Raw genomic sequence first — 14,722 nt, 5'->3', positions numbered from 1 at the left:
TATATAGAGGAGCTTGTGGACTTCAAGGTGTCCAGGTTTTATAGCTGAAAAACAGGCCGAAGTCATCAGCCCTCCACCACCGTACTGGTACGTGCTGGTACGTGCAACATCTCCACACTAATCTTGCCTGTCCAAAAGACATTGTTTCAGAGGTCTTGTGGTTTGTTTAGATGTAGCTTTGCAAAGCTAAGCTTTGCTGCCATGTTCTTTTAGAGAAAAGATGGCTTTCTCCTCTGTACTGTCACAAACTTTAACTTTTAACTGAGGCCTGTGGTGTCCCAGATGAAGCTCTTGGGTTTTTCTTTTGTATTTTTTCTGAGCATTGTATAGTTTGATCTTGAGTCAAAGGAGCTTGCAAAGAAAAGCGTCTGGACTTCTTTAAGTTACTTGAAGACGTTTCACCTCTCAAACTTAAAGAAGTCCAGACGCTTTTCTTTGCAAGCTCCTTTGACTACAATGACCTGGATGACTGAGAACCTTCACAGACATATTTGATCTTGAGGTGATCCATACCAGCTAACGGCCAAAAACCCTCTGCTTCTATAGAGACATCACATTTAGTGATGTTCTTTTTAATCTAGTGCATTTGATTGGCAGCAGCTGGATTCTACTTGTAATTTGTGGGGAAGCAGTAAGTGTTCTTTTTCACACAGCTGTGTTTGGAAAATAAGAAACCTTTCACTGTCAAAATGACTGCAATTTGTCTCCTAGGTTCTCACACAGATGTTTAAAGAACAAGTGATGCAACAAAGTAGTAACATTACTCCTGTCCTAAAATAATTTTGAAACCTGTTGGATGCATGAACTTCAACATGAGACTGGGTTATTTCTGAGCTTGTGCCATATCCTGTTTGTTTTATTTCCAGTGAACAGTGGGGTTCAGATCATTTCATTCTGTTTTATATAAATTTCACACCGCACCCCACCTGTGAGAAAACCAGGTTTAATGAAGCCATAGAAGCCTCAAAATAAGATCAATCCGATGAAATGTAAATGTTTTTATTTTTCTAGTGAATACCTATAAATGTCTCATCCCAGACCTCCAGTGACATGATGCCCAAGAGGGATCATGAGAAGGACCTGGAGCTGGACAAGAAGATTGAGGCTCTCCGCAGGAAGAATGAAGCTCTCATGAAGAGGTACAAGGTGAGAAGAAGTCTTCACATATAGAAAAGCTTCTGAGGTCTCATGTGTGGAGCTTGCAACTCTTTCAGGTTTCCTAATTACTTTATTGTTTGTAGGAGGTAGAGGAGGACAGGAAAAGAGCAGAAGAGGAAGGAATGGCACTGCAGAGCCGGAAGGGCAAAGCCGACGATCTTACCATCACAATCAGCAAGTCCACTAGTGTGAGTGTCAGCAAAAATAATGATAATAATAATTTTATCTTTAATTCAAAATCCCAACACGTCTCAGTTTTACTACCTGAATAAGAAATGCTGCTCTATTTAATAAAGGAAATCTATCAGCTTGACTGTTTGGGCTTAAATTATAAAAAATAAATTAAATAAGTTAAACTACAGAAAAAGTTCTGGTACATCATTCCTCAAGTGGAAAGTTTTGTTAATGTGCAAAAAAAAAGAAGAAAAAAACAGGAATTTCTGTTATTTAAATGTTTATTTATCACTCTGGTGTTGTATGAAAGACTGTGGGGGAGGTCTCCATCAGTAGGAAATGCTGTACAATTTATGAGAATACAATTAAAAGGAAAATATTTATGTCCTCCTTCACATTTTTCAAAGGTGTCCAGTGGGCCGGTTTGGAGTCTCTGCCCCCCCCCCCCTCCCCCCGGCCTTATATTCGACACCCCTGGTTTTTAAAAAAGCTACATTAACTAATATCCCACAGTGTTGTCTTTGCATTTGATAGAACCCATCTGTTCTATCAAATGCTGTTAACTACATCAATATTTCATATATTTCATAGACTGTCCTTTTCTTTGATTGGAAGCAGGATAGTCGTGTGGTGGTGACAAAGCCATTCAGTGGCGGTTCACCAGCTGGGAAGGGACAGCAGGAAGCCGGACCTGACAGAGGGGGAGAGGCTCCTCCACAGACTGCTGGCCGAGGACACAGGAAGCAACTAACGGTCACCATGGCTGGCAAAAAGGTAAATTAACTACAAGGAAAAAGTGACGAGGACCCAGTACAGGAGAGCCAAAACCCCTGTAGCTTAAAGTCTAGTTATATTGTAACAAGGAAGAATGTCACAAAACTTTTTTAAAAAGATCTGTAATTTAAGAATTACAAATATTGCTGGTAGTTTTTTTTTTCCATGAGCTCTTCTTGCATAGGCAAGAATGTGCATCCAAAAGAGTTTGGCGCATTTAAAAGACTCTGGATCTCTACTCTGTAAACCATGGGATGGCTGTGTGGGAAAATCTCAATGGACTTGGAACCATTTCATAGCAGGATGAAATAGATCTCTTAGAACAACTTTCTAAAGATGTCCCTTAGAAGTCTTGGAGCCACACTGGGCCAGCAAATCAAAATATAACACAACAAAGCAACTGGATCTCCATCTATCCATACATCCATACATCCATAAATATCTAATTCAGAGTTGGTTTCTCCTTAACCTAACTCAGTGAGAGGTCAACATGCTTTAACCATGTATCCTTAGTTCACATGCTAAATTGACACCAGTCTGCAGCTTGTATTTACCATGTTTATTGTACTATTTAGTATAAAATAGAGATGGCACGGTACCACTTTTTTATGTCCGATACCGATATCATAAATTTGGATATCGACCGATACCGATATGAATCCGATATAGAGTGTTTTTTAATCAATAAAACTGTTTTTTAATATCTTGCTCCATTTTGTATAAGTTCATACTCAAGTTTAAATAAACAACAACACTAAAGCTATTCTGTTATACTGTGTGTAAAAAATACACTGCACCCAAAATATTTCATAGTTCAGCAACACTGATCAAACTAATAACCTTAAACCTACTCCATCCTTCCTATTCTGGTTTTTTAAAGAGTACTTAGCAGAAATATTAAGCAACCTAACTAATAGGGTTGCAAACTCCCAGCAAAAAAAAATAGGGAACCACCCCCCACCCTCCACCTTCTGATGCTTAATCGACGTAATCAACTTTAATTTGATGCAGTGTGGAAAAAAATGCACAGAAATAAATTATTTTTCAAGAAATATTAAATAGATTCAACATCTTTCTTCAACAGAATTGCAGACTGCACAGATGGTATCTTCCCAAAGGAAAAAGTAGTAGCTTACTAGGGTATATTAGACTTAACAGTTACTATATACAGTAATGGACTTCTATACATTTCACATCAGATTAAAACTTTGGGTGTAAGAGTCAGATAATTATTTATTAAAAGCTAGACATTTTAAATGAGAATAAGAAAGGAAAGTATGTCTTTGTGGCCCCTTTTCCCTGTTAATGCCCTATCGGCCCCCCTGGCTAAACTTTGCTAGATCCGCCCCTGCACAGTTACCAGCCGTCAGCTGCGTAGAAAAGGATCCTGGTGTAGAAAGTAATATTAAATAAATTCTAACAACAGCTTATCAAGGTTAAACGTGATGCTGTTGTTTAGACGCTGGTTTCCTCTTTCTGGTGCAAAGTGGGCCAAAAACAAACAAGAGAGACGGACTCACGACAAAAAAGCCGATCAGCTGATCATTGATCAGTTTCATGACTGAAGTAGCAACAGGAGAGGGAGGGGGAGAGAAGAGGCAGTCGCTCCATATATTGGTTGTTAAGCTTAACGTGGGAATGCTTTACAAACATTCAGAGATGAACTTACACACTTGCTTTACTTCTCTCTGGGATAACTTCCTCGGAGATGAAATGCTGGTTTGGTATCGAGGCTCCAAATACACACAGCTGCTCTATCACGTGAGCATACTGCTCCCACGTGCTACGGTTATGAGCAGTTACCGCGTGTCGCAAGTTTTGTGAGGTGCTTTTTTGATATTTAACGGATTGGATTACATTTTTTATTTCTCTCCGATATCCGATCCAGTAATTTACGTCAGTATCGGATCGATACCGATACGTAATATCGGATCGTTCCATCTCTAGTATAAAATAAGACATGCTGATTGGGTCATTCATTGGCTAATTAGGGCTAAAGTACAGCTGAGACTTATAGTTAGTTTTCAATGAGATAAAATGTAGTGATGGTGCTAAAGTTGGGGACATCACAAAAATGAGTCAAATTTTTAAAGCGTATGAATGACTTCACCAAACCCACAAACTAGTGTCTAAGTACTTGTAACTAAGAATCCTTAAATGAATGTTTCAAAATGTAGTGCAGAGCACATACTGACACTTATTTAATGCTAATAATATGAGTAACTGACTCTCCAGGGTAAGAGGGTGGTGAGTGAGAGGCCTGAGAAGAGGCCGGGCCCTGTGGACGTCAAGAGCCCCGCCGATGATGGACAGGCGAGGCGTGTGGAGTCAGCGGGGAGGGCGAAGCAGCCATCTCACATGACCAAAAGAGACTCAGCACCACAGGTCCGACTCACACACACCGAACACTCCTGCCTGCTTCCACTCTCACTCCCTCCCCCCTCCCTTTGTTTATTCTCACATGCTGCACCGACGTGTTTTACATAGATATGAGACATGTTGTCTGGCCCATCCCCTCCATCCCTGTGATGGAGCATAATGGTTTGTTGACAGGAGGTGGACCGGGGCTGTGACTGACTGGTGTGAGATTAGGAAAGGAGAGGGTGGCTAATAGAGCTGTGGGTTGAACAGATGCTCTGCATAACTAAGTTTTCAACCTTTTTGAGCTGTTTTTACACACACGCTGCAGCTCTGATCTTCTCTAGATGTCACTCGACAAAGGTACGTGCGAAAATAAAATTCAGGCAACTTCCCCGAGTAAACCGAATGAAGAATTTCCTGTCATCTCCTGCTGTGTGTTTCACGTGTGAAAGGGAAACTGAGGAATATACCTTGACCTGAATCTCCCAAAATCATCCACAGTTAACTTTTACAAGTTACTCCGGTTTGCTTGAAATGCCGTATTTAATGCAGGCAGGGACTGCAAAACTGTCACTGACCTTAGCCCCCCCTCCCACCCCCCTGGGTATGCAGAAAGTCTGGAACAGCTGCTCTGCCTCAGTCTGAGGCCTGACGCAGACACACACACTCACAGACTGAAATAAATAAGCTGATGCACAGGCAGCTGATCCTCGCCACTGTAAACACAGACACAATCTGGTCATAGGGTGGGGGTGGGGCTGGGGGGGACATGAAAGCAGGAGTTGCAGAAGTACAGGTTTAGTCTAAAATGTGCATCTCTGCTACTGATTGGCCGATACACTAAGTGCTGCTCACTGGGCCGTCTGGGTTAATGTGCACTGAATCTATGGGCTGAACACATTGTTCTTTTTGCCTTTATTTCTGGCCCACTAGGTCTCTGCCCCCCATTTATCATGTGGACTGAATCAGCACTTCAACAGTAGCCAGGGCTCCAGTGCACCAGTCATCTGTGAATCCCAGAGACCTGGTTTACGTAACCAGTGTCATTTCACTAGGTTTATATGAGAGCAGCGGGGGAGAAAGCTGCTAAAGGGTGATACCGTAGGAGAACATACCATGGATCCATCTGGCAAGCTTTAAAAAAATATTTGTGTTGGTTCACGCTGAGGTGCACATTGCTACTGCACTGCCCTGCCTCTGAAATAATTATCTGATGGGTATGGGTGTGTGTGCGACAGAGCGAGAGACACCCAGGAAATAAATAATGACTCTTTGAGAGACAGGGGTGTGGCTGTGCAGCGGTGTCTTGTGCAGCCTGGAGGAACCTCATGATCAGACTGCTCACGCTCACGAGAGAGAGTGACAGGGGTAAGGAAATGCAGTCGGACGGAGAGAAACAGAGGGGAGGGTGAGAGAGAGAGAGAGAGAGAGAGAGACACTTGGCAACCGTGCCATCTGTTTCAATCTCCCCTCATTTCTTTTTCCTGAAACTTTAAGTGGTCCACACTCCTCTGGCACGATTGTTTCCCTATTCCCACCATCCTGAAAGGGCCGATTTGATCTAATTAACATTCAACTGCCTTCTCACTCTGAAAAGGCTCATTATGCTACCGAAGAGACAGACCTGGCAAGGTGCCAAGAAAAAAAGGAGAGGAAGACGGAGTAGTGGGATGAGAGAGAAAAGAGGTACCCGGGGGTCTTTGTGTATGTGTGAGCTATACTCTCTCTGGATGTGGGCGTGTGAATGATCGTGTGGGCGTCCCAGCCCGTAGGTGTGTTACCAGCCCACTCGCTCTCCCCGGTGCCTATTGTCCCCCATCCTCTCTCAGCTGTTAGAGTGTTGCTGTTAATAGCAACATGACTCATCCTCTGTGTTCGCCAGAGCGCATCATTGAAATCAGAACTACACCAGAATAGAAATTAGCACAATTCTGTACCTCTAATAAGCTGTGTTTGATTTGCAAACCGCCAGGTGGTTTCCAAGGTCAGCTACCTGCTAACTGCAGTCTGCCCCCGTGCAGAGTGGACAGAAATTACATTATAATTGAAGCTGTTGTGCCAAGTTGCGCCATTACACTTTAAGACCACTGGGTGGCAGTCTAGACCTCCCAGTCTTTCCTAATGGATGAGTCAGTGGCCTGATTGTGACAGCAGCAAAGCGATTCTTTACAACCGTGTTTAATTAGCGAGCTGTGTCACACTTATAACTGCCTAGCTCATCTTTTAATTTCTCCTCTCTGACAGGATGAGGTCAAACAGGGACAGAAGCACACTGAGGAGCATCACGGGGTGCCAGAGCAATGCCAGGTAAATTAAAAAAAAAAACCCCTCATACACAGATGTAAACATTTAGATGCTGTGTGTCTAACCTCTCTCAGCTCAAAGGACTGCAGTTTCAGCTCATCGTGACCACGTAATTTGCTGATGATCAGTCTGTGAAAACAAGGTTTTCACCAACACTACGTTAGCATACAAAGCGCAGAGAATAGCAAATGCAAATATGCGCTCTGTCCGCATCACAAACACACGCAGACAGCACATCACGTTGCCATCCACGTGCCCCTTTTCCTAGCGCTTCTTCCCATCTGCCTCCCGCTGGCTTGCATGTCAGCCTTGCTGGAGTAGCTCAGAGCTGTCTCACAGATCTGGCGTGCGATAAGTAGACTGACTGGGGAGGCAGGAAGGATTGGCTTCAAAGGCACGGCGGATTCTCCACATGACAAGTGATGCTGTTCATGCCTCTGGCTGCTGCAGTCCTGGCCTACACAGATTTCAAGGAAATACCATGTAGATTTTTTTTTCTCATCATGTTGTAAAGTGTGTTACACTTTTGTGTAACAAATATACCATATGGACCTAAATCAGTGCAGCTTTTGGAAGCTCAACTGTCACTGAGAGTAAGATTATGATCTCAGCAACTGGCCAGGTTCACTTTGTAATATCCAACATGCCTTCTTTGGCTCCTGGCAACATCCCATTGAGTCCCCACAGAGGCAAAAAATGAAAAAAAATTTTAATTAGCAGCTGGGGCGGCAGCAGATCATGGCCTGTTGGAACATGTGAAAACCGTCTTCCCGTGTGACCCCTGATGTCCTCTGAGGGCCAGCGCAGAGCAAGGAGAGACGAGGTGGAAAACAGGATGAGGACAGATGCCATGTTCTGCAATAAGTGTAGGCAGGAGGGCAACATGTTTACTTCGATTTGATTGGCCCTCACCTGAGGGGAAAACATGACCTGTCATAGCTTCTTACCGGCACTGTGTTGCATCTCTTTTTCTCTCACTGTTTTAGCTGCTGCTTTGAGCTTCAATGCAGATTTTTATGGTTATTCCTGGTACTCAGAAATCCAACAAATGTATGTTTTTTTCTAGACATCAGCACGCTCTCAGAAACTGCTGGTCTTTTTTGTGACATCTCTAGTCTTGGTTTGCTTGAAGGCACAAGCATTAGATTAATTGTCATATTAACTGATTTATTTATTTTTATTTGAATTTTATTTTATTTTATTTGTATTCTTTCACTTATTGTTGCATGTGTGTTGTTGCTGCCTGTGTTTGAGTAATTTTTGTAACTGTGAGACACCTGCTGCTGCCTATCTTGGCCAGGTCTCCCTTGAAAAAGAGGTTTTTAATCTCAATGGGATTTTCCTGGTTAAATAAAGGTTAGGAAGCAGCTTCTGCCCTTTCTGATGTGTTTATGAGCCTGTATCAGATCTCCTTTTACTATTAGACAGCAATCCTCTCTGCTCTCATCACAGTAATCAATAAATAGGTTAAGAGGGGAATGGAGGAAGAGCTTCTAATTGTATTTGCTATAAACTGTACTTTTCCTGGAACACTGATCAGTATTTACCCAGGGAGGCAGTGGTTAGCACTTAAAGTTATGCAAAATACATCAACGTAGCAGAAATACACACATTTGTGGTTCCCACAGATCTGTATATGTATCCATTATTATAACTTTATACACTGAAATGCTGTCTTTTGCATGCACATAGGATATCGAGAACCTGCAGGCCATCACAGACCTCAACGTCCCCACATCGAGAGAGGAGCAGGAGGAATATTTAAGGTGGAAGAAGGAGCGTGAGCAGATTGACAGGGAGAGGGTGGCGCGCCATAAAAATGCCAAGGGCCAGTGGAGACGAGCGTGGGACATGGATAAAACTGACAATATGTAAGACTTTTTAAAGAGTTTAAGGTTTACATTCATATTCCCATTGGCTGTAGTTGTTAAAGCTGAAACACTAAAAAAGAAATAAAATAATAACATTTTAAACCAAAATATGGCAAAATATGAAGTTCAGAGATCGGTGAAATACTGTGGAGCTGATTTTCAGACGCATCCTTCTTCTAGCACACCTGAATTAAATGAAGGGCTTGTTACCAGGCCTTTGCTAAACTTGATTGCTGAAGAAGTAATTCCACCATTTGATTCAGCTGTGCTGGAGTAGGGATGCATCTAAAAGCTGCAGGACGGTGGCTCTCGAGGACTGGAGTTGGAGACCCCGATTTACAGGATGAGTAGCTGCATTTTGAACCGTCTGTGACTGAAAAAGACTAGAATTGGGTAATCCTATAAATGGGGAGTTAGAATAATCCAACTGGGAGGTGATTGAGGCGTGGATAACTGTTTCTATATCTGTAATTCTGTGATGGTTTAAAGCTACTGTTCACAAAACTACTTCTTTGTTTGTTAGAGGTTGAACTATCCAGGATTTTAAGTTGTAGTTTAACTATAGCGCTTGATAAGCCAAATAAAGTTTTGCTGTCATTTAGTTGAAAATGTTGCCAGGACTCCTGGATTTTAGATTGTCCAAATAATTCAACTCAATTGAATTTTATTTATATAGCACCAAATCACAACAACAAAGAGAATCCCAACAGTCAGACCACCCACTGTGAGCAAATACTTGGCAACAGTGGGAAGAAAAAACTCCCTTTTAATAGGAAGAAACATTATGCTTCGTAAAGAGAGTCTAGGGGTAACATGTATAATGAAATGGAGGTCAAGTAAGTAGTATAAATTCCTTTAAAGAACAAAATAGTCCATGTTGGGTTTGGAGGTCGAACAGTTTACTGTCACTTTTAAGAGAAGGCTTTTTCAGCACTAAGATGCAGTACCATGCATGCTAAAAATGGTCTTATTAGCACTAAAGCCATTTTTTTTTTTAAGTTATTAGTTTTGTAGATTTCCCCTTTTCACTTTTAAATTCTTCCTTCACTGAAAGGCTCACTTCACTTAGGCAGAAGAAGAGGAGAAAATAACCCCGGAGAACATTGTGCCTCTTTGTAGTTAAATTATTCAGTGAAGAATCCATTAGATGAGGTTTCTGGATGTTGTGCATGTTCTAACACATGATCGCAAGGCTGATTGTCACCAAGTCACAGGATGATGTTACACAGCTAAAACATTACCAAACAGTTACTTATGTTTGCCTAATATAACCTTTTTCATGTGAAGGAGTTCATGAGCTACATTTCATACAGCGTTGCAGGCTGCTGCCCGCATTGGTGGGGGAAATCACACGATAGCACCCCAAACTGACCGCGGGAAAGAAATACAACTCGTTTATTGTGAACTGTTTGTTAGATTTCAAACAAACTGAGCTGTGGCTGTACAAAGACTGACCAAGTTGCAGAGTAAATTAATGTGCTGTTTAGGGAAGTATCCAAATGTAAAGGCACAAGGAAAGAGCAGCTATTTTTAGTTGGGGGGGTAAGGGATGGAAATGCCTTGCCTTATTTGGCGAAGCATTAACAAGGCTCCCGAGAAAGAACAGAAGAGGAAATGTGTTTTTGATTCGACAATTTACGCGGTTTCAGAGGATGTCGAATGTAGGAATGGAATCTCTGCACAATCTTAAACTCTAGGCCAACAATGATGTCAGGTGATATACTGAAATGGCCGTTTATGTTGTGCAGATGAGATGTTATAGTGCCTGAGGGGGGAAAAAAGATGAATGATTTTGGAACATGATAAAGATATTAGTCACACTGGGTTTTGTTACTGTCTAAAACTAAACCTCTGCTTCTAGGTTTTCAGACAAATCCCTCTCTGACAGAGACTGGGGGCCTTCCAGCAGAGGTAAGACAAAAAGACACAGACCTTACTGAGAACGTAAGGAGTAAGACGCTTCATAACAAATCATAAAAAAGACATATCACATTGCTGCAGGAGGAAGAAATGCTAGAAGAGGACCCAGGGCAGGCAGCGATTCAAAAGGTATTCCCCACATAATTTAGTGAACAGTTAAATCCCATAAAATACTCCTATAATGTTTAGACTTTTAAACTTTTTATTGTATTTTTCTGACCTAGCTCATGACAAGCGAGGCAAAGACAAGGGAGCTAAAAACGTGCAAGTGATGAGCAGTAAAGCAAAAGGCAAAGATCGCCTGACTGGGCGGGCCAGAAGGTCAGTAACAGCTAAACACAACGGGCTGCTGGCAAAGGTGATTCAACCATCAGAGCGTTTTTCAACATAGCTTCAATTAGCGGTTACGAGAAATGGCATGACTAATGCAGTACGTAAAACGGATGTGGAAAGAATTGTTTTTCTGCACTGTGCCCTAATGTACAAATTCCCCTGGATGTCATGAGACTTAATTTAGAAGTGGTGGCAGCTGACTAAATAACCCAGAAGGTCGCATTATGTCCCCCCGTCCACAGTTTCTCCTCTGCTGTGAAACACCACTTGATGGTGAGGATGCAGCCTGTTGACATCACATTTTGGGGTCGTCTCAGATTGCTTAGAACCCCATCAAGTACTAAACAAGTACCTGGTACTAAGTACTACACCTAATGAGAAAACCCTAAAAACCAAGCTGAGCCGATCTGAGTAGGTGCTGGTGGAAAAGGCCATGGGTGCGCTGCAATCATAATGTCCAAAAAATCCACAGCCACAGAGCTGAAAGTGAGGCACTGTGTGGACTTGGAGTGAGAAAGATTATTTTATGTCTCTGTAAAAGTAGGTAAGGGTAAGGATTTAGAGGGGGGGCTCTGTAAAACAGCACTCGGGTGTGAGATTCCTGTTATCAGGCTGTGCTGCTGTTACAGTTGGCAACAGATTTGAGTGTGGGCAAAGGCAGCCCACAGGCCACCAAAGCCATTTTCACACATACACTGCAGCTCTATGTTTCTGGATATTATCCAAATGGAGGTGCGTGTCAGAACTTTAATGTCTGATGTAGCTGAATTAAACATGAAACAGTGTTAAACAGTCTTTAGCTCACCAGTTCCTTAGTACAAAGTTGGTGCGATTTCCTATCGCTGATGTGAGGGGGAAAAAAGGGAAAATTTAATAATCGGCTAAATTCACAGCTAGCAAGTGGTCATCTCGTGCTCTGCTGCATGCTCTACCCTTACCTAAAACACACAATATCCAGTACTGAGTCTACATGTGACAAAGGGCAACTGAGGACAGTGTCCCAGCCTGAGTCTCTTGACACTGTCTGGAGTTCATGCATGAAAAGCCATTACAATCACAACAACTGAGACCGGTGTGTGTCTGTGGCTCGGAAGGCTGAGCCCCAACCTCAAATCACCGCTCTTGCTTTCTACATGTCCTTGGACAATCACCCGATATGACTCCTAGTGGTCATCACCTTTCATGGTGTAGTCATTGGTTTTTGAGCATGTATGTGACTGAGAAGCAAATGCTGTTATAACACTTAAATGGCCTGCAGCAGTCTCGTCTGACCCATCAGGTCATACATGTGGAATCTCTGAGGGCGACCTGTAAATAGGGCTTATTGCTGCACATCCCACAGATGCTCAGTCAGACCGTTTGAAGGCTAACTGAGGGCTTTGTGCTCTTTTAATGTCAAAGAAAAAAAACTAGTCCTGAACTGTTTTTGCTTTGTGGTGTGACATGTTGTCCTGCTAAGGGTGAGATGCTGTGGTGCCATTGTAGAAAGCTTGTGGGGGTGTGCTTCTTCTGCGGTAATGTTTAAGTGGGCGGTATGTGTCAAAGTACCACACGAATGCCAGGACCCAAACTTTGCCAGCTGAACGTTGCATTGTGGTAAAATGATCTGTGTTATTTACTCTTGTTGCTGATTGTTATATACAATATTACAGCATGCTATAACTTGCAAAGAAAAAGAGATTCACAACACACTGCTTTTTTGTTTCTGAATACCCTTTTTTCAGATGGCAGGCAAATGATGATGGAGAGAACCTGCAGGTGAGAGGTGAAACCTCTTTTGACCCTGCTATAAAGTGAATAATAAAAGACATCCATTTAGCAAGAAACACTCCTGTTTGTCGCTTTGATCTCATCTTTTAGATGCCTGAGACGACGCTGGAGGAATTCCTTGAGGAACTTGACGCCCTCACAGACGCTAATGCAGACGAGCTGAAAGATCAGGACGCAAAAACAAAGCAGTCACCGAGCCCGGATTCATTGAGCACGCCCGAGGAAGCGAGTGAATCAGCAGCTTCTGTGTCGGCTGCTATCCTTAGAGAGGACACCCCGACTCAGGAGAAGGCAGAGGCTTCGTCCTCTCGGGGTTTGGAGAAGAAAGTGCGCTTCTCTGAGGAACTCATCCAGGGGGCTCATGCAAGGCAAACCACGGGGTCTCAAGAGTCAGAATCCAGAGGTCCCAGCTCTTTGAAAGCTTCCTCACCTAAAAAGAACAAGCATGAAATGGATGATGGGAGTCTTCAGGATAAAGGAGGTGGGCCAGCTGCACCTTCTTTTGCACAGCAGCAGGGATCTGAAACTGATTGCACTAAAAAGGACAGCAGCCCACCCACAGCTCCCAGCTCCCCCCCTGCTGAAAAAGCCTGCACCCCTCTACATGAGATCCAGCCTGTGGAGCTTCCCAAGTGCAACATCAGCAACACAAGCACGGGTACGCCTGAACTTCAGCGAGCCTGATTTTTAAAAAAAATTTATTTATTTTTCTCCTGGCTGCGTGTGTGGATGTTCCAAGTAAACTAACCGTGCTTTTGTTTTCACAGAAGAGCTGATAGACTCTGGTCTGTCTGTTCTGAGCCTGGAGTCTGGAGAAACACACCCAACACACTCCGCCAGCAGTGACAAGGTCAGTGTGAGAATCAATAGATGTGCAAATGGAGGGAAGTGCAAATGGATGGGGGTTTAAATGGATGAGGAGAGCAATATATCTGCACTGCAGCTGCGTATTATCCAATTTTAATTCAGCCCCTCTGAGTCTTGATGGAGTACAGGAGAAATAGTCTCATGAGAATGGTTTTTCATTTCATCTTCCACCTGAACAGATAATGTAAAATACAGAAAGTTGCAGTTGGTAATTTTTTATCCTTTTCTCTCTCTCTGTCTTTTTTGTTTGTTTTTGCAGGCACGAGAACATGGGAAAATTGTTTAACTGACGTTTTCTGGATATAAACACTGAAACCAAAACACAGCATTTGGATGCATTATTTTTGCTTCAAAGTAGCTCGTTTGCAATACTGTTTATAGCTTACAGGCAAAACTGTGGTTTACTTTTGCTGTGGGAGCTGAATTTTTGTCTCAAATGTGACACATGAATGGTGAGACGCCTTTTTCCCGCTCGATTATTATTAGTATTTTTTTTTTTTTAACATCCGAGCACTTTATGTGTACAAAAACATGTGTACTGACATCTCTTTCTGTATGGAAGTACGCTGCTTGAGTGCAATATCACTGAATGTTTACACATTTGTATGAAAATGTTGAGGTACATATCAGGAGGCTAGCTAATCGGTTAAATTTAGATAGCCCTTGACATTAAACCAAGCCACAGTCTAATTACTTAGTGCCTGATTCTGCCTTAGAGGTATATTTTTTAATTTATTTAGCTTATTTAGCAGGGACGATGCACGATAAATATATTGTACCGGATATAGCTAAAAGCTACTTTTCAGCTGTAGTCCCTGAGTAACTTTTCAGTAACTGAATAAAGATTGTAATATATGACGATACATAGTTGCATACCTCCAGTAGAGTTTTTATTTCTACATTTAAAAGTAGTAGACAAATAGATATTATTAACTGCTTCCAGCATCCATAAATAGCCTTTGAGAAGTATGAAATCGGTATATTGTTAAAACGCACATTTGAACCCTAATGTCTTTGGCCAGTGACCAAGACAGTCTAAAGTTTACAAAATGTTACTACTGACATGCTGTAAATGTTTCTGCTATTAAGAGCATTGAAAGGAGCACGCCACTGATTTTTGATATCAAGACAGGAGCCTGATGATGTCATACTCTGGTTAAGATTATCTGAATTTGGGGATGACAGCTTTG

At 42.3% G+C, this 14,722-nt stretch overlaps 1 protein-coding gene across 4 annotated transcripts in view; it reads left to right on the top strand.

Moving 5' to 3' along the window:
• The window catches only part of ccdc9b (coiled-coil domain containing 9B), a 40,412-nt gene extending 26,017 nt beyond the window's left edge, over window positions 1–14,395 (top strand). For 3 of the 4 annotated variants that reach the window (XM_085143036.1, XM_085143033.1, XM_085143034.1), the window contains exons 2-14: window positions 1,039–1,146; window positions 1,242–1,346; window positions 1,951–2,106; window positions 4,342–4,491; window positions 6,712–6,774; window positions 8,464–8,642; window positions 10,504–10,553; window positions 10,644–10,691; window positions 10,787–10,883; window positions 12,620–12,653; window positions 12,756–13,323; window positions 13,433–13,515; window positions 13,792–14,395. In XM_085143036.1, the coding sequence (XP_084999162.1) occupies window positions 1,039–1,146; window positions 1,242–1,346; window positions 1,951–2,106; window positions 4,342–4,491; window positions 6,712–6,774; window positions 8,464–8,642; window positions 10,504–10,553; window positions 10,644–10,691; window positions 10,787–10,883; window positions 12,620–12,653; window positions 12,756–13,323; window positions 13,433–13,515; window positions 13,792–13,818 (1,668 nt within the window). In that variant the 3' untranslated portion in view covers window positions 13,819–14,395. Of the gene's footprint in view, window positions 1–1,011; window positions 1,147–1,241; window positions 1,347–1,950; window positions 2,107–4,341; window positions 4,492–6,711; window positions 6,775–8,463; window positions 8,643–10,503; window positions 10,554–10,643; window positions 10,692–10,786; window positions 10,884–12,619; window positions 12,654–12,755; window positions 13,324–13,432; window positions 13,516–13,791 lie in introns of all 4 variants that reach the window. The other variant, XM_085143037.1, reaches the window with a different exon arrangement.
• Window positions 14,396–14,722: the final 327 nt, after the last annotated feature.

This window comes from Neolamprologus multifasciatus, chromosome 19, assembly GCF_963576455.1.
Source record: "Neolamprologus multifasciatus chromosome 19, fNeoMul1.2, whole genome shotgun sequence".
Classification (NCBI taxonomy): Eukaryota; Metazoa; Chordata; class Actinopteri; order Cichliformes; family Cichlidae; genus Neolamprologus; species Neolamprologus multifasciatus.
The sequence above is the reverse complement of the archived record's forward strand: the minus strand, read 5'-3'. Positions and strand labels throughout refer to the sequence as shown.